Raw genomic sequence first — 20,509 nt, 5'->3', positions numbered from 1 at the left:
TGTCCACAAATATCATCAGGTAGGAATGATGCCTTGGTAGCTTAACTGGCTAAAGCACTTGGCCAGAAATCGGGGGATCCGGGTTTGAATCCCGGTCAAGGCGAATGATATTTTCTCTGTGGATTTTTTGCTCAATTTGTGCATTGCGGGTGACTCCCATAAAGTGATCACAATGGCTAGTCCTGGTATCCTTAAACTAAATAAAGTCTGATGAAATCGTCAATCTCAAATGATTTCAAAGAAGAATTGAAACTCATAGTGTATTTAAAAAAAATGTATTATAAAAACTGATGCAATATATTTTAAGTCAGGCAAAAATATATTACCATATTTACCCGTAGAAGCCGCGCACCTATTTTCTGGAAATGCCGGTGAAAAAAATGGGGTTTCATGGCCTACAAATTTTAATGTAAGCCGCGTTCCATTTTCCCTCAAATTCTTATTGTTTTTTTCTCCAGAGTTTAGCATTGAAACCAGGAAACCTTCAGGAATAACATTTCTAACATGATTTAATCTTATTAATCATGGAAACGTAAATGTATCGATTTAGCAACGAATCACGAGTTCCTGTATTAGACCGCACCCAAAAAGCGTTAGGAAGTTTTTTTTTCCTCACAAACTGGCCCAAAAATGGGGGTGTACGGGATACACGAGAAAATACAGTAGTATAGCACATGCTATTGTTTTCCCTAAGGAGGGACCCATTAATTACTTGAGGCGTTTAGGGAGGGTAGAAGGGGGTCAAGCTTATTCTCACCAAATATCACGTGGGTGAGAGGGGGATCCTGGCAAGTATCTGATATATTTTTTTCCGCAAGAAACAGTGTAAAATGTGATTCTAGACTACGATCGTAGTAAACTGAAATAATAGTGATAACTAATCTTAAATAAAAATAATTTAACAATTTTTTTAAATGATTAAATAATTCCTGGAGTATAGGTCATGTCATATAATGCAAAAAGTTGTTTGCCAACGTTTTGGTTTATTATAAAACCTACATCAGGGCTTAGTTTTGCACTTATTTGTTTATTGATATAAAATACTATTGATCAATAAATGTTTTATGCATTATTTTTATCATGCCTTTGCTGTTTAATCCAACCTGATGCAAAGAGACCAACCTCATAGCAAAGGTACTTACTTAGGAAATGGAAGAATGCAATGCATGCTAATAGAGAATTCTGTAAGCATGGAACTTAAAGCTATGTTAACCTCTATATTTTCTTTTAATATTTTTTAATAAATTCAACTCAATGAAGTATAGATTAACATATTAACACTGAAAATACCCATTTTGAACACTCTCATGTGAGGTCAGGGGGATGGGGAGGGGGTTGAGTCAATTCTCATAATTTCATGATATCTCTCCCTCGCTGGAGGGTTCAAAAATTGGCAGAAATCACCACATGTAATTAATGGATGCCCCCTAATCCTTTTTATGGATATGAATATGAAATTACTATTATGCATGTATTGTCCTTGATCAAGATTTTCCTCTCAAGTATGGTTAGTGATTAATCTATTTTGTTATAGTGATATTTTTAGATTTTTGAAATGGTCACACTTTACTTGCAAGGATTTTAAAAGTATTTATTTTTAATAGCAAATGGCTGATTTTAGGCTAAACCTGAAAGGCTGAGAATATCAGAGCATTGTTTTGCACAAGGTGTGAAAAATGTATCGAAGGTTGTATTTTATTTGAATGTGGTCAAGAGCATGGTCACTTGTGAAAATGAGTTATTTTATTCCTCTTATTCCCTTTGTACATTAGATTCTGGTGCTTCCCAAACCGTTGCTGAGGTGTTGGACCTCACCCATGACCATGGTAGTCCCTTCCGGTTGCAATTTGATGACCAGACGTGGCGGCGTCATTTGAGTTCCTTGAAGCCTCTTGGCTTGGCCATCCTCCTCAACACGTGCAACATGGACACACAAGAGCATTATGCACGCTTTTGCTCCCATGTGACCTGTGAAGCCATGTACAATGAGGATTTAGTGCCAGTCACTAATCGCAGGTTTGCTCGTCATTCTCCCTATTTCTGCCCTCGCTTGTTTACCCCTATCACACTCAATGTAGATGTTATGTGCATGAGTTAACAAGCTTTTTGTCTTGCTTAAGCAGTCAGTTCCATAATTTTTTCTTACTTGTAAACCAGAGACTTGAAATTTGTTGGCTATTTTGTGCCATGCATACCCTCCTTAACTTCTGCTTCCTTAACTTATTGCTTTATGTTTATGTTAGTTGGATTAATAGAATATGTATGTTATATGCTGTGTGATATTTACCGTATATCTCCGAATATAGTCCCCCTCTGAATATAGTCCCCCCCCCAATTTTGAGACCTCAGTTTTGGGAAAAATTTTAAAATGCAAAGGAAGGCAATTTTTCTGTGGTTAGCAAGTTAAGATTCTAGAGTCGATAAAAACTATTATTTTCTGTGAAGATTAAGAACAAATCTGTTCACATATTTTCCATCACAACAAAATAACTATACCTAAAACATGTTGTGATCCATTGCATGTATCAGTAATTTATAGTTCCTTAACCAGATGTAATGAAGAAATGGGAAAATTTTTTAAGTATCCAAGGCTATTGTATTTTTTAAACATTCACAAATTATTAATATTTTTGATTTCCAAATGACTACAAACAATGTCAATATATAAGCTTTAACTTAAATCCCATAAACAGTATTGCATTATTTGGCCCTGAAACTTCCTTAGATCCAGTGTAACACACCCATCAAGTCATCACAAATCCAAGTGACCTGAAGAATTTAGGAAATCTAAATAAAATTGTGTTAAATAAATTATAAACATTATAAAAATATTGCCATCAAATGCCTGCTAAGCAAAATAATTAAACTACAGGACTTACAAATATCAAAGTAATAAAATTAAGAAATAAACTTTTTCCAACAAACATTTAAACTGAAAAAAATATCATATCAATTTTCAATGCCTCGTCGCAAATCATTGCATAAGTTACACAAAGAGCTTCTGCTCTGCATTCGCGCACAAATTCGACGATATTTTCCTCTAATTCTTTGAATCTGCCGCATCGAGACCCCCGAAATGACTTCCGCGATGTATTAGCGCTTTGCAAGCGCTGTGAATACTATGATTTACGGCGTATTCTGCAACGGCTATTTTTAAATTGGCATCAAAACTCCGTCTTTGATGGCCTCTAATCTGCCGCAGGATTGATCCTCATCTTTCTACTTGATCCATCACCTCACTGTTGAACGTAAAATTATTTTTAATAAAGAAAATATCGCGGAAATAATTGCGAAACGTTATGTGACGTAATTTATCGATCCTACTTACCCTGGCGAATTGAATATATTCCTCAATAAATTGATCACACTTTCGATGCTGAGTCGCTGGATTTCGATCAAATGCAGTAATGCCGGCACTTCTGGTTTAAAGTCGTCGATTATTGCGCCTTTTCAGAAACAAATGCATCACCTATTGCGCATTCTTGTTCTGTTAAGGCGGTAAAGGCAGTGGTTGTAAACACGAACCGCACGGACGTATAGTAGCTACGGACGCAATGAAATGCTAAATCGTCACGAAAGGTTCACTTTATCTGTTTATTTTTCGAAATTATTTAAATCGTGTAACTATTAAATGAGCGACGGGTACATATACTATTGATTCAATTCCAGTGTTCGATTGATGTAATGATAGTGTGTGTTTAGTTTTCATTTTAATTATTTACTGTTTTGCGTCATTAAGTGATCATTGTCGATTGAATTATTCTAACAATACTTTTCCAAGAAAAATTAACGGCTACCCGATGGATTCCGTGAAAACGCATATTCGATATGCTATTTGAATCGGAAGAATCGTATCTTTACCACATTTGTGGTAAAAATTGTCTAAATTTCCGGTAAAACGTGGCAGTATTTACTAATATCTCCGATTATAATCCTCATAAATATACTCAAATAGAAAGACTACGAGAACATTAGCCATTATGCCGTTATTTACAACTTTATGGTCACCTTTAGTATGCTAAACTGGATTACACTCGATTATAGTCCCCCCCCTTACTTTTCTGCGGCCATTTTTGGAAAAAAAGGGGGGACTATATTCGGAGATATACGGTATTTAAATGCCTTTTTATCTTATTTTCCAACATATTTAGCTTTTTAAATATAATTCCATTATATTTTTCTAACTCATATCCAAATTTAACATACATGCTAAGACTGGAGTTTTTTTTGCCATTTTTTTTCTTTTTTCTGTCCCTTAGAGTGTTAATTCAGCACCATTAGGATATTCAGTTTGCATGTATATTTTCATGAAAACAAAGAGGCTTTGATTGTGGTGATAGAATTTATATTTCTTCATGCTTTTTATCTTTTTTCTTTATTAATAATTTTACCTTTCTAAGTAAATTATGTATCTTGCGATTAAATTTAATGTGCTCATTTTTTCCTTTTTAACCCCTATGCACTGATTTTCAACTATGGCTGATGCAGTTTTTTCTTCGTAAACTAGTGAAGATCAAAAATGGAAAAATAGTGGAAATCAACGAAGTCTCCTTTTCATAGTATTAACTTCCACATAGTTGAGCCTATTACAATTGAACGAAGTAGTGAAGATCAGCTATAGCTAGCAAAGTTTTTCATTTGAAAAGAATGAATTTTGGCAATAGGCCATGAAAGGGATAGGAAGTGACAGCTGGTATGCTGCTGCTGTACATGTATGCCGCTACCCTTCAAGACCTAACTTAACAAGGGATTAGGCACTTTCTTCGCGAATTGCAGTTGACCCTCATAATTTATGTAAATCAAACATTTTATTATTATCCATGTAAATACATAGTCAGTTATTTTAGATTGCTTTGGAGACTTATTGAGAGTTTTATTTACCCAATCACAGTTGCTTTTAGCAGCAATAATCCCATTATACTTGTAGTCCCACTATTTCATATACTCCAGCAAACTGACTACGAAGGCAAGTGCCTGGCTGTGGCTCATGCGATCAATAATCCCTTTGTCTCTGCTTCTACTTCATCCTCTGCTGTCACTTCCACTATGTACTCCCTTCCTCTCGTGTTTTACCTTGACTGGTGGCGGTGTAACGAATATCCTTATGAGGCATGTTGGAAGCCTGGCTCAAGTTTGTCTCGATTTGACAGAGTATGTGAACAAAAAGTTATCACGATGTTGTGATAGCTAGGGTGCAAATGAGATCTTGCGACCATTTATCCCTGAGTGCAACAAAAATCTCTGGTTCCCTTGGGCTGTGGCAATAATTGCACATTTGCGATATGAAAACACTTTCAGAGATCATAGATAATGCTGTCTTAATCTATGATTGTTTATCCATTGAAGAAATCTTCTAAAATTAATCAAGAGTTTTTTTCCTGCTGCTCATTGTCTTCTGTAGCACTAGAGCAGAAGTCTGAGTAAACTTGACACATTCCTTGACTGCAAGTGAAGAAAATAGTTACATCCTATGAAGGGAATTTTAATGCAAATAATAGTCTTGTGTATCCTGATGATAATCTTGGAGTTTTTGCATCTGATTAATTTTTTAAATGAAATTTTCTGGAAACATCAGAGGGGGCTGATACTCATTTACAGAACTTCTGCAGCATGAGTAATCTGCGATCAAATACATAATTGGAAGTTTACTGTAGAAGTTGGAATTAAGGAAAAAGTTAGAAATTTATTAAATATAAGTCTCGAAAAATATAATTAGGGGATATTACTCAACCACCTTGGCAGAATATATTTAGTATTGTCCTACATAAATATTTGGCGGAGGTGATTCAACTGTAAGTTAATTTTCTGTGAATAGATTACGTGTGATGGAATAAGTTTATGCTGGAAAGAGTAATGCTTGGCATATTGAATTATGGTGGTCGACATGCATTATAAATTTATGGATATATTGTTCATTATATTTTTATGGGCTATCAGTATTATAAAAGTGTGTGTATTATTTTTCGGTTTCTCAAAATTGTATTGCAAATGTTTGCAACTAACCCGTTAACACACAGCAGTACCATATGGTACTAGCTGGTAGTGCAATGCTAAACGTAAATTTTTTGTTATTTATCTTAATTTATTTGGGTTTTTGAGTTTTAAATTGATAAAGAATCTGTCCTACCGAAATTCCTGTTTATTTTTTCAAAAGTCTGTGATTGGAAATACTTTGTCTTATTTTGATACAAATATAGTATTTGGTTGATAGCAAATTTACCTGTAATTATTCTGGTTTGTAAGCAAAAACTTATATATATTGGATTTATTTTTATTTTTAGAGTGCACTAGAGTTTTGTTTTATAACAGCAATGTTTCATTTTCATTAAATATATCTGGAATATTAAAAAGTTGCTGATTGGGTATTGGAAATAAACTCTTTAATTCCTAAAATGGTAATCCCTTATTTGGTCAGTGAGTTATTATCAATTTTTTAAATCATTGTCATATCTCACGGGGGCATGAATATTTTTGGAAGAAGTGTATGCATATCAGGGTTCCCACTCAACCGTGAAAACCTTAAAACCGTGAATTAGCCGTGAATTTCGTCTACCGTGAAAAAACCTGGAAAAAGCCGTGAATTTCAACCTAAAACCTTAAAAATCTTTCAATCTTGATAATAATACCTTCCCAGAAATTTTCAACTTCGTTCGTAGCGAGCGCACTTCTATTCATTGTGGCGAGCATCGTCTCATGGGTCAGAAAAGCGTGGGAACGAATGTTGCCTGAAGAAAAAAAAACATCTTTCCCCAGGGCAGGCCTTTTCTCTCCCCCCCCCCCCCTCCTGAAATATGACACCACTTCTCATCAGCTTGTTTACTTTCCTCGACTGGCTTGGTTTCCCCTCCCTCGGTCACTGCTTAGTCCCCCTTCCATCCAATTAGCCTTCCCACTGGCTGCAGCGACCACTTTCGAAACTAAATCTAGATGGCCTTTTGTGTAGAAAAATTGGAACGTTTATTCAATACCCTCAATCTTGTGACTGGAAGACCGCTAGCCTTGAAAACCTGCCATGCGCTGTGGACACCACGCTCCCTGCGTTTGAACCGGGTGACAGCGAGCTTTCGGCGCGACGTTACTAATTCTCGCGGCAAAGATCCAGGTGGGTGTGCCGCTGACGATTAACGCAACATTGTTCACGCTTTACACTCTACCTCAATTATATTAAAAATATATTCATTAGACAGGAACAATTCAAGTAATAGACTATTTTTGGCCTTCGTTATCCATCTCACAATCAGTCACTGCACCGGCGAATGCGGTTGTTTTAGGCACAATATGCACATTGCTCTCATGAATACGTGTACTGGAAATGGTGTTTGATGGATAAGAATTTTTACATCAGACTGAAATCCATAATAGCAGTGTAAATGCCGAGTGGAGAGCAAACATTTTTTTAGTGAGGTGGCGTTTTCCTTCAGAATTTTGAAAGAGATATGGGTCGAATCAACAATATGACCTATGTGTCTTGATAAAGTACTACTATTCCTGTTATTATCTAAAATATTGTTTGAAACCTTTAATGAATATCTTAACTACTCGCCAAAATCCTGTGTTTCCTGGGACATAGGCAACGTAGCAAAAATATAAAGCATTGATCGTTTTTCCGCATTCATTTTATAATCGTATCGTTATTAGGAAAAAAAAATTTTCCTCTAGTGGAGTTCCAAAAAAGGAGGGTAGTCTAAGAATCGTGTTCGTCTTAGATTCGTGCTAATACGGTGTATGAAATTGTATTTCGATTTATTATGTTTTACAAACAATTTTCATAAAATATTTTCCGTTAAATAAGAAATATTGGGGTGGGGGAAATTCGGTTACTGTGCAGTATTAACAACGTGCGCAAAAAACAATCTCTCGGCGAGGAATTAAAAAAGGACCTCGAGTGTCCAGACGGAAGAAGGTCCGAAGGGTATTCGGCGTCCAGGCAAGAGCGCGGTTGGGCTGGTCCTTTTGTCGGGCCTGAATTTTGCAAACGATAGATCACGTCATAACAGATATCACTTTTCATTGCGGCGTTAACATTCACGGCCGTTTGTCGCGAATGTTAATTTTCTGTTGATATACGGCTAGTGATTTTCTTATTGTTGGCGTATTAACGGACCGTGAATTTAGCGAAATTGAGACCGTGAAAACCTGAAATAAACCGTGAAAACCTGAAAAATAACCGTGAAAACCTGAAAAAAGCCGTGAATTTCATTATTCAGGTAGAGTGGGAACCCTGGCATATACATGTACTTGTATGAGTACACAAAGTATAGAAAAGCCATCAATGGCCGAAGTTCAGTGTGTGAATGTATTTGTCATGCTTGCTTTTATGTTTTGCCTTTTTTATGTTGCTTGTTAATGTTTTCACCTTTGTAAATGCATTGCTTACATCCTTTGCTTTTGCTATTTTTAGCAAAGAAGAAAATTGTGGAAGCTTTTTCATTTTCCTTTTATCTTTACAAATTTTATGCCATAGGATGCTGGATTTGTGGGGAGAGATGGCCATGTTTCCTGGAGCCAATAAGTAAATATGTTGTTGATTTTATATTTCCAATTAAGTTGGCCCTTGCATTTAAATGAAATGCTTTTGATATATACCAATGAAGTGAAGATCTCATTGATTTAACTTCTAATAGTTATATATAACTCTTTACAATGGAAATGTTTAAAATATACTGATTATAAAAAGGCTAAACAACTTTTTCATTTGATTCTCTCCATTCTACCTGATTTAATCAGCATCTTGTGAGAAGTAGTGATTGCATTAAAAAATAATTAATGTCAAAATGGTAGAATTAAAAAAAATATATCTGAAGTATATTCTCTATGCTTATAATTTTCTGTTTAGGTAATCTTCATTTTATGAAAAACGGGTAATTGATACAATGAAATCATATGTGACTTGGGCTGCAATGAGTTGCTTATGTGATTAATTGTATTATTTGGAGATGAAGCACTCCTATTAAGTTTCTGATATTTTTTGTCATTTCAATTATTTGTGCCCAAGAAGGAATATCCTCCCTTTTTCTCTCAGTGATTCCTCTCTTTTCATCCCTGGTTCTGCCTCTCTTCTGTGTGTTCACAATATACATATGTTTCTATCATGTTGCCATGTTGCATGCAGCTTTTTTGTAGCCAATGCTTTATTTATAAAAATATATTTGATATTTGCTTGGAGAATGGAAGTATATCCTTAAAATTGTGTGTATAACAATCTATCCCTTCAATATTCGCACAAACTTTATGATTACCATATCTTACCTTACTTTGTGTGATATCGTGCTTGGAAATGGAAATACTCTTGCATTTGACTTTTTAACTAATGAGTACCTTTCATAGGAAATTCTTATTTCAACTTCTGTAATTTTTGGGATGAATGCAATTTTATTTTATTTTTAATTTATATGAATGAAATCAAATGCAATTGATGCTAGTTTTTTTCTCAACAAAAAATCAATCAGGATAATAGGAAAATTTTGAAGAAATTCACAGGAACTATGTATGATGAGGGTAAAATTTTTAGGTTTTGGTTCGCTCAAATGGAAATTTTTCTGATCGTGGTAAGTTAGGCTGATATCTTAAATTTGCTACTACTTACATTTATATATCAATTGATGCAAGGTAGACTTATTTCTGGCATTAATGAACATCAGCCTGACTAAAACTGTGGTAGACCTTCTTCTATTGAGTAAGGGTCGACTTGCCGACTAAGGCTGATTCAAACTGTTTGACTTTTGCTGGTAACAAACTAACATCAGTTTGTGTCATTTGGCTAAAAAATTTCCATGTGGGTGTACATATCATGTAATTGATGTTAAGAGGTAGATGTTTATGAAGACCAAATTTCTCTTTTTTGAATATGATTCCCTAGCCATGCAACACATTTTTTCTCGTATGACGTTTCATTGATTTTTTAGCAATCAGTCCTGCAGCCAGTTGTTAATAGCTATTCATTTTAAACAAAATAAATAATAATAAACAATAGCATCACATTCGGGAGAAAGAGAAATTACAGCAACTTATAAGAAAAATCATGGCAAGGTGTTCGTTGAGGGGGTGTAAAAGTGAGTTTCTTCTTTATTTGATTCTACGTGAGTCACATCATTTAATTTCTTATGAAACAGCTTAAAGATTTTCACTCTATTCATATAGGGTTTTTCTCAGGGCATGGTCAAAATGTTGATCGCAAATTGCAATTAAAGACACAAAATATAAAATTTGTGGAAACAAGTACACTTTGTGCCATTTGTACTTTATCAAAGTTCACAAAAATTTTCTTTCTTAATGATGAACTATGGCATGAGGCCTGAAATTGTAAATGAAAAACTTGGAGTTGTCTTGAGACCTGAAGGTGCTCATTGTATAATTGAATGCTGATAGCTGTATGTTGAGTGTAAATTACTTATTAAAAAATTGCTGTTTCCCTCTTTTATAATTTTCCCTCATTTCAATTTTTTGTCTCTGGTTTATATTAGGTATAGGTCAATTCCTCTTATATTAATTCCAAAGGATGTACACCTATGTCCACCATAAAAAAGTACATCATAATGTTTAAGTGGCCATATAAAGGTGGCAGAAACATGCGATATTGGTCTCCAGTATATTAAACTGATTGTAAAGACTAGTATTAAGTGGGGAGTATAGCACAAAATATTTCATGACTTTATTTACTAGTAATTTGTATGAGCTTATGATATATGTTGAAAATATTTATTTCCTGGAATTGATTGTGTAGGAATCAATTTTAGGCAATAGATTCTTGATGCCAATTCCAAGCCTGAGAGTCAGTGAATCGACATTTGGAGTCTACTCATCCTTGGTTTATATAGAGCATCTTCTTTGATTGCTGTTGTAGTTAACCCATATTTGGGATTACCCATGTGAAGTTATTTGGGGTTTTGCTGTAATTCTGTACTTATGGAATAGCTACAGTTTTGAGAATTAAAATAATCTAAAATGGGTTAAAAAATCATAAAAACCTAAGGAAAACTCTTAGCAAATTGTTTATAGTTCCAAAATTGTTAATTTTCACTTTTCTGATGCTATTTACTTTCTCCTGCATCATTTTTGTTTAGGCTAATCTGATGTGTGGCATGGTTAGTAATCAACTGACTTACCTCCATATTCCTAGCAATTCCTTTCCTCAAAGCTCTCTCCTCATTTATAAAGACTACACTCCCTTATCCCTCACCATGGAAAATTGGCCTTCCTGAATCTATCCATATGAACATATGCATATTATTCTTTGAAAAGTGAAAGGAATCTCTTTGATGTAGATAATCTACTTTTTAGGTGCCTATGTGAGCTGGCCAAACAAATCGGGTTTTCTGATCAAGCTCAAGACATATTTATCTTGGAGGAACAGCTTTCAACTTTCAGACATGTGGTAAGTAGAGATCCGTGAAAGTGGTTTTATTTTTTGCTAAAATTCGTTTTAAAACTGTGATTTTCGTGTTATAGAAAATCTTGGTGGTGTTAGTCTAGTGTTAAAATTTTTGCTCATTTCTAGGTGTTTTATTATTTTTTGGTGCACATTTCACGATTGCTCATACTTTTTCATTTGCATTTTACATAACATCAAATACAATTTCAACAGTACAAAATTTCTGATAAAACCAAATGAACGAATTGGTTCAAGGTACATATCAATGGTTCAAGCATTAATATTATAGAGCGAGCAAGAAAAGGTGCACCGCAACACTTCATTTGGTTGTCTTTGTGAGGAAGACTAGAGCAAAAATTGACCAAATAGTACTGAAATTTGTTTTCAGTTTCATTGTATTAATTTTGACCAATAACACAATATTTAAGCTCTTCCTGCTTCTTTTTCCCTATAATCATAATGTAGTCTTGGCGAATACGATCGGCAGATGGCAAATCCGCTCTACCATTCATGTATGTACTTCGAGAGCTTTTCCCGAATTTTTGGATTATCAAGTTTCTTTACAATAATTCCACCATTTTAAAATGCTTCTGTAGTAGGGACAACAAACTCCTCTTTCGCCTCCTTCACTGTCTTTGACTGAGTAACTGTCTGTTCAAATGATAGCTGTCATTTTGCGAGTCCCCTTTCTTTCGCATTTTTATGTGTATCGCAATTGATGTGCTTTAACAAGGTGTCATGTCTTTCAGATTCAAGTCTTTTATCCCAAAATTTACGCAGTAATATTTTGTCTTTCTCATAAAATCCTTCTGAGCCGAATTCACTTGCCCTGGTATGAACGGTAACTCTAGGTTTTCGGCATTTTAAAATTCCTTTCGTTTGTTTAATATATAAAGCTGTAGGCGTGATTAAAAACTGTCCAAGTGCGAATCATGACCAATCATGACAGTGTTTTCAAACCGAGTGTTTGGTAGCTTTGGTATAACCATAAGTAATGCATAACGTACATTTTGACCAAAATTTTTCATGTCGTAGGCTCCCTTTTGATAGCTCTCACCTAGGTGCCGAGGGAAGGTAGGTTCAACAAAATCGCTTAGTATTGATTACAGCTGTTGCCAATAGGTCAAGAAAGGCCATGAAAAAAGCACGCATAACTTAATACAATCGGATACAAATAAATTTGAACTGGGGATGTGTTGAAATGATTTTCTTTTTTATTGAAGCTCAGTGGAGCACTGAATATCCAAAGATCTGTCCGCTTATAATTAGCACCCCCTCTCTTCCTATCCTTCCTGTTTCTTCCTTCCCTTTCCCCAACTGCTAGCACTTTGTGCTTTCAAATGACAATAAGTCTTTGTGGATGTCTTCAAACGAGATGAATCGTGCCGTTGACGGTGAGGCACTGTCGACGGTCCCCGTGGTCACCGGCATGGCGGTGCACCATTTACAGCGTGAAATGCAGGCAGTGCTACATTGAGGCTGCTTTCTGACAGTCCAGCTTTTCGCCAACCGCCGTTCACGGCACGACGGTGTGAAATTCAGGCTGCTTTCAGACGAGACGACTCACTCACCTGTTCCCAGCCAGAAGCTGTGTTTAAGTCGACAAAATTGTTAAGTTAGACCCACACTTACGTTTTACCTGCTACAAGTTATCCAATAACGCTGTTTACTGTGTCACGGTGAGTCACCGGAATTACTGCTTTGCATTGACGCGTGCCGGGCGTATGAGCTTATATGTACACTCTTTTGCGGCCGACGTAATTGATTCAGAATACCTAATTCTTTAGGAGAGAAAGCACGTCTTTTTATACATTTCCTAGAATTTTAGGATTGATAAATGTGAAGCGAAGAAAGAGGCAGTGATTAATTTAACGGCAAATTCCGGCAGAGGCAACACCACAGTGCGCGATATTATGTGAATTCAATATGCGCTAGACAAAACAAGGCAATTGACCTTGGAATCGTGATGAGATACAGCAAATGAATGTCAGTAGCATTAAACAATGAAGTCTTAGGCTTTAATAGATTATGACTCATTAGATATGATTTTTTCGCTAGTTCTCTTGAAATCACAAAAAATGCAAAATTTTGTTTTTATTTACTGATTTCGCTTAATTTTGTGTTATTTCGCATTATTGCGTCTCGTGAATTTCACGGAGCTCTAATGGTAAGTGATATTTACACAAGTATGAACTACCTACTTCTGCTTACTTAACTTAGGTAAATATTCTTGTCTTTGTTATTGTCATTTAGCTTAAGGAATCTGAGTGGTTATTCTACCCATTTGGTTTCTGTAAAAATCTGCATGCTTCATGAATTTCTCTTTTATCACTTCACCGTCAGCTCTACTCTTTGATTAATCTCGAATCATCCTCTCGCAATATCACCACCTCATCTTACCTCCTCCAGGGCATTTGCCAAAACCAAGAAGGCTTCATGGGGTTAGCATCTTGGTGCGCATCAATCTAGTTGTATTGTGCGTCAGATTTAAGTATGAAGTGACAGATGGGTGTTTGAACTTGCACTGGTTGTTTGGGTGTTTACTGGCTCCCAGACTCCCAAGTCAGTGAACAAAACAGTGCAATGCACTACTGCATAGAAATTTAGGTTAAATAGCATTTTGTCCTGCTTTTTCAGAAAAATAAACTGGTTAATTAAGCTGATACAAGTACATAATAAATGTTTTACTGTACTCTATGTGGGTATTCTTAATCTCTCAGATTAATGTTATCAATAAGGAGGACAGGAGTTTTGCATTTCCAGGAAGGGCAGTATGGTTCATTTTGATCTGTAAAGATTTTTAGCCTTCAATGGCTCATGTCTTCTCCCTGCACTAGTTTTTTCCGCCTAAGGTATAGGAAAAATGTCATGTATATGCTGTGAGTGATGAAATATATTTTTAAATGTTTGACATTTTACAATTAAAATTTATTCATTCAGTGGTATTCATCCTCAGGTGTTAAGGTTTTAAATTTATCTTAACTTGGGTATTTTAATATGTATAGCACATTCCCAATAAGCATGAAATTTGGAATTCATGTTAGTAATTGCATTAATGCTAATTTCATTTTACAATTTGAGCTGATATGAGAGGAGGGAGCCCACAGCTGGGATAATCAGATAATTGGAAGCTGGATATGTTAGAGTTGACTGTAAAGAAAATCAGGAAATATGTATTTGCAAAAGTATATGAAAAGTTGTAGAGGTTGTGCAAAATCAACACCCTGTAAAATTCTTAGTATACAGATGGTATAATAAATACAAACTGAATTTTGTGTGATGCCAGGGTGGACTATATATGAGTAACAGCTTCATTATGCCCTTTAGCCAAACCCCTTTCAAAGTAAAAATGATTTATTTTTCTTTTCATTTAGCAACCAGAAATGGTTCGAAGGGACATCAAGTTTGCACGATCCCTATCAATTACCAAGCTCAAGTTTCCTTTCCCTCACATGGTTGGAACTGTTGTTCGGGAGCTCAGCAGTGGGGCTTTACAGTTAATGTCTCAAGGCACTGCTGACATCATTCTTGACTCATGTCTTGAATTCTGGGATGGCCAGGACCTTTGTCCTCTTTCTCCTGCTGATCGGTGAGTATTATTTATGCCCAGATCAGCCCAGGTTCCATTGGAACCTTTTTCATTTCTGTGTTCAAAATGGAAATTGATTAAAATTTTCAAAACTGTCATTTAAATTCTAGATTTGTTAATTGAGCTGCCACAATTGCAAAAAATGGCTGTGACAAAATTTAAGGCGTGAAAAACATGAGATTAAATCTGTTTTATTTATTTTGTCTTATGAATTTGTTGTTATCCCTATTTGTTTCATATTGTGATTGGACCCTTGTTGGAGAATACATTTATTCTATGGAACTGATAAAAAACATCTTGATACACACTTGTTGAATTGACATATTTAATAGTTTCTCCTTCTTTTCTCATTTCTACAGGAAAAAAGTTCAGGACTTCTATCAAAGAACTAGCTTGACAGCTTACTGTTCTGCTTTTGCATACCGTCCTCTTTCAAGGTCGGTTAGCAGTCATCTTTCCAATGTATACTTAGAACTTCCAGCTGATAGTAAGCATCTGTACATGCCATACCGAAGCCCAACCCCTATGCATTGGGATTCTCACCGAAGTGGACATTCCTCAAATGGTCACCCTTTACATGGCCTCTTGGCTCAGTTTCATTCAACAGGTTTGTCATAAGGAGGCAGCCTCCATATGCGGTGTTTCTAATCTTTGAAATCCTGAATAGCTGGAAGAGTTTTTTTTTCACCCAATGATTTGAAAAGGAAAATTAACATTTTTTATCATATTGGGGTGAAATTTGCACCCAGAATACTTTAATAATTAATTCACTTGGTTATCCTAACAAATTTTTATGCATTCTTTTAAATGTGCAATTCTCGGTGGTTATTATTGACCTCATGAAAGTCTTGTTGATGATCTGTAGATGATGATCATTGTTTTTTGGGTTAATGCCACGTTAACTCACTGTGGTGAACGACAGTTTTGGGTGAATTGCGGCTCCTGTCTTCAGGTTTTTGGACCAAGTAATAATAAAAACAGTGCTGCATTAGGCAAGATATTAATCTGGGTTATAATCATTGTTTGTGTTATTAATCAATATACATGACTTAAAGACTGCCTTTCAGAAGAAGTTTCTCATTTTGAAGGTCGCTCCCATGGATTTATGGTTTATTAATTCTTCTCTACTTTTTTTAGACTCCCTCCTTGGGATTGATGGGCAGGAGGAAAAAGTTTGTGACATTGAAGGATGCTTTGACCTCCAGTGCAATCAAATATTTATTGGCATGGTGACTATGCAGTATCAGGCACAAATAGATATGGTTAGTTGATATTTTCACGAATCACTGAACTTTCCAAAAAGGAAATATCCTTTTCGTGTATCCAAATTTTTCTTATTTATAAGTGATATGTCATACTTGTAATGTTAAAGGGGCATCTAAATTTTTAATCAACAGGTACAACTAATAGAACAACTAGAGAGGGCTTGCATTAGGTTTGTGCACTTTAGTAAAGAGAATGAACTTCGATCACGAGTATTCTCTGAGAAGATGGGCCTGGAAAGTGGCTGGAACTGCCATATTTCACTATTGAGTGAGCGAACAAGGTAAAGTTTATGAACTATTCTCCTTTTTTTATAGATCCATTTGTTGTTCTAGGTTAGGAGTAATGGCTAGTTATATAGGTAGGAAAAGGTTTATTTTTAGAGGTGTATTCTTTATTTTAGTGTTAACTTTTTTTTGCTTGTGTTTACCTGATTATGGTATTCGGTTAAGAGTTGACTGCTTAGGGGTTATAGTGCATATGTTGCCCTGAATTAGTTTTTCAATATATTTTTTAAGCAGCCATTTATTCAGCATCATGTGCAAAACATATTTGCTCCAAACATCCATTGCCTATTAATTGTGGTAGAGCAGAGGAAAAATGTTTTATTTTATGGTGATAAAACTCACTCTCTCTGATGTGAATGTAAATTTTATCTTAGTCGAATGTTATGATATGTAGTTCTGAATGTGATAGTATTCTGAATGCCTTTGCTAATGTGCATGGGGTCATGGATAGTAATTGCCCCATGTGTTGATGGAGTTTATATCCGAGTCGGTTGCCTAAAGTGTTACACCAATTGCATGTAATTTTTGCTGTTCTCTTATCATGGAATGTTTATCTAATATTTGAAGTAATGCTAGTCAACCATAGCGGAATGAGCTGTTAAAATTAATTACAGAAATCAAAGAGTTACTTTTGTTGGCATGTGTGACCTGTATTCTCTGTCTTTAGGACTAGGTGGACATCATATATGAGGAAAATTCTTACAAGAATGATGGCTATTTTTATTCATGATATAAGAATAAGCTGGCACATTTATATGATGCAGTTACTCTATGTATTCACTGGAATTTACAGTTTTATCTTATCAGGTATGGATGGGAAAAATTATTTTAACTGTAATGCCATCATCATTATTGGTTAATTGGTTGATCTGATAATTTAGTTCCACCCTAACCTTTAGCGCCAGATTTAAATCCCTAATGGTAACTGGATGTAGTGAGAACAAATAGTCACTGCTTCTCTATGTGATCGATATTACGAGATGTATCTCTTTGAAGTTATTGAAATCTTTTTAACTTGAAGGTATACAGGTGTCACCCATTTTACCAGTGATGATAAATATAATAACTCCAAAAAGAGGTTTACAATGTTTAATTTCCCCACCACTAAACTCCTTAGCATCACGAATACAATAAATTAACCACACTAATTAAATTGGCATGCTCTACTCAACTGAATGCATACCTGGCTTGTGGGCATAGATTCTTTACGAAAGATCCACAACATTAAGCATACCTGTATGCGAGGAGAAGATTCAGCCTGCAAGCTGGGCTGTCAGTTGTTGATGGAGGGCAATGCCAAGAGCTTGCCAAAGGCTGCGTGCCTGGCTGATTGATGCTGGGCTGATTGATGCCTCACCAGGGTAGTAATATTGCCACAAACTAATGTATTTTGTAATAGTTTTTTAATTCATTTGCAAGTCAGAATGCAAGATGTGCAACGTCTATTTTATAAATAGTCCTGGCATTACCTTAGTGTTGACAACTTGTCTAAGTCACACCGCCAACTCCAAGCCTGCTCATTAGCCTGAATACTACCGTGTTATAGTGTTCAACTCCAGGCCGTGATGCTCTCTAATTCATCTCATCGCTTTCATATTAATTTAGTTTTCTACTTCTCATTTTTGGAGGCATAAATTTTGTTTATCAATCACTTATTCATACTTTATAAATCCACAGTATGACCAGAGTGCAATCTGAGGCATTCAAATGCACAAGCGATTCACTTACTGAATGCTAATAGCCTTCTCTGGCTTATTGTCTGTGATATCATTGAATTTGAATTTTCTTGAATCCAAATGCACAGATTGGAGTGCAGAGAAGGCAGAGAAGCATCTAGCTAATTAATCGATAGCTGAGTGTGATTTCGTCAGTAGTGCTTGGAGTTAGATCAGATTTGTGCCAGTTCTGCACAGGGTGGACCATTCGGAAAATGGATGCGTGGAAAAGAATCAAGTTGATATTGGTCTGCTCCTTCCCTTCACCCCTGACCTCTGTTGATAGATTCGTTTTTTTCTTCTTCTATCCTTTCCACTCCCATGTGAATTTAGCTTATGTCATTAATGATACTAATTAAAACTGCATCCTATCTGGGAAATCAAGTCTTCTTACCTGTAAACAAAAATTAAAATAAAACACGGGTACTAAAGTGATGAGTATAGGTACTTATTTCAGAAGGTGTTTCCTTGCCAGATTGTCTAGGTCATTCTCAGTCTTGAAGAGTGAAAAGAAAACTTGAGTAACACTGGCTTATGAAAATATCTGGTGTTCTGCAGGGGCAGCCATGTCTATGAAAATATCTGTATCTTCAAGCAATTGTATCCAAGAACTGTGCATCTGTAACTGCATGATGTGCTATGGCATGATCACACATTACTGATCTTCATGAGAGCTCTATGTTTATGGTTTTTGAATGTGAAAGGTGGCACATTTCTGTGTGCTCATGGAACAGCATCCAGCTATGGCTTTCTCTTGTGCAAGTTTTTGCAAAGCAACTGTGCAGTATCTGGAATATGGTTTTGGATTTTGCAGTCCGATTTTACGTATCTTACGTTTCCTGGATTATCTCAGAGCCATGATCATGTTGCTAGTCAGTTGGTCGTTAATTAATTGCTTTGGCTTTCACTTCTATTTTTCTACTTTAGGTTTACACTTTTGCTGCCAAAACTATCAATGTGGTTAGCCAGTACATAATTGGCTTTCTGTGAATATTTCATAATAAGTTCGAAATAATTTTTAATTCATGTAGCGTGGATCATGTCAGTTGAAATTGTTTGTGGTACAGTGACTTACATCACAAGCCATGTAAAATGAAATGGTGTTCCCCCTGAAATGACTGTCAGCTTTTTGCACTCCATATATCCAATGAACTTGCTCAACCTGTTTTTTTTATGGCTTTAACCTGAAGTTGGCTCCATTCCTGTTGTGAATGCAACCTGTTATGAACCCAATGTCAATCAAAATTTGAAACTGTTTTGGACTTAAAAAAATTGCATCCATGATTTGAATGAATTTAAAAACCATATATGTACCTCATTTAATATGTTGATCAACAAAGTGTGTGGAGCAGTTGAAATGCTAACTTAGGAGTTACGGATGGATCATACACTTTTATCTGAACCCAGTGGGCACAGCTCACACTGCATCCATTTGCAAGGTAGATGGTGGCACTGTGGTATAGGATGTGCTGTGGCGCAATTTTCCCTTTCATCTGCATTGCTGGGTGCACGCCTATATCATTTGAAATATCACTTTTTGCTGTTGCAGTTACACTTCCTTTCTTAGCCAAAACGCTATCATATGTTTATACATATAATATACATTTAATCATCAGGTGTGCACCTATAACATTTATAAATGGATTTTGCTATGATTGCGTTAATGAATTGAAGTGGTAGTTATGAGCAATATACATAGTCTGATAATAAAATAATACATATATACTACCTTGTAGTTGAATTTGGGCTGTCCAGCAAGTGAACAGCCCGAGTTCAACTATAAGACATCATTCGCTCGAAAATGACAAGATCATACCATATATATGGCAATAATATTACACGACAATTTATTTTACACACCATTGTTAAGAAAATGCTTCTCCTCGAACATCCACTTGAAATTTTATGATGTGGTTTTAAGGACCTATTTCATTAGATGTGGAGAATATCTGTGAAGTGGATTAGCAATGTGAGAGAACAGCAAATAATCAAGTCTATCATGTCTGTGCTGGCTGGGGATATATGCAGTGAAACTAGGTTCTTCAAAAATTCATTAAGTTATTAATAACTTCAGGGTTATTAGTAACTAAGGGCAATTGCTACAGCTTGAATAATTGTCGTTTTTGTCGTGAAGTTTACTCTTGCTTGGTGCAAGACATTTTGAGTCATCATAAGGTTTTTATTGGTAGTGAAACAATAGCATCAGATGATTTCCTCACACACGGTTGTAATTGGCTTGCTTAGGCAGTGTTACAAAGACTGAAACAATTGCATGTTTGATTCT

At 35.6% G+C, this 20,509-nt stretch overlaps 1 protein-coding gene across 5 annotated transcripts in view; it reads left to right on the top strand.

Moving 5' to 3' along the window:
• The window catches only part of LOC124171144 (transmembrane protein 94), a 76,882-nt gene that overhangs the window by 27,327 nt on the left and 29,046 nt on the right, over nt 1-20,509 (top strand). For 4 of the 5 annotated variants that reach the window (XM_046550296.1, XM_046550290.1, XM_046550307.1 and 1 more), the window contains 7 exons: nt 1,773-2,016; nt 8,465-8,512; nt 11,281-11,374; nt 14,746-14,960; nt 15,320-15,567; nt 16,098-16,222; nt 16,358-16,506. In XM_046550296.1, the coding sequence (XP_046406252.1) occupies nt 1,773-2,016; nt 8,465-8,512; nt 11,281-11,374; nt 14,746-14,960; nt 15,320-15,567; nt 16,098-16,222; nt 16,358-16,506 (1,123 nt within the window). The remainder of the gene's footprint in view (nt 1-1,772; nt 2,017-8,464; nt 8,513-11,280; nt 11,375-14,745; nt 14,961-15,319; nt 15,568-16,097; nt 16,223-16,357; nt 16,507-20,509) is intronic. The other variant, XM_046550301.1, reaches the window with a different exon arrangement.

This window comes from Ischnura elegans, chromosome 1, assembly GCF_921293095.1.
Source record: "Ischnura elegans chromosome 1, ioIscEleg1.1, whole genome shotgun sequence".
NCBI classification, from domain to species: Eukaryota; Metazoa; Arthropoda; class Insecta; order Odonata; family Coenagrionidae; genus Ischnura; species Ischnura elegans.
The sequence above is the reverse complement of the archived record's forward strand: the minus strand, read 5'-3'. Positions and strand labels throughout refer to the sequence as shown.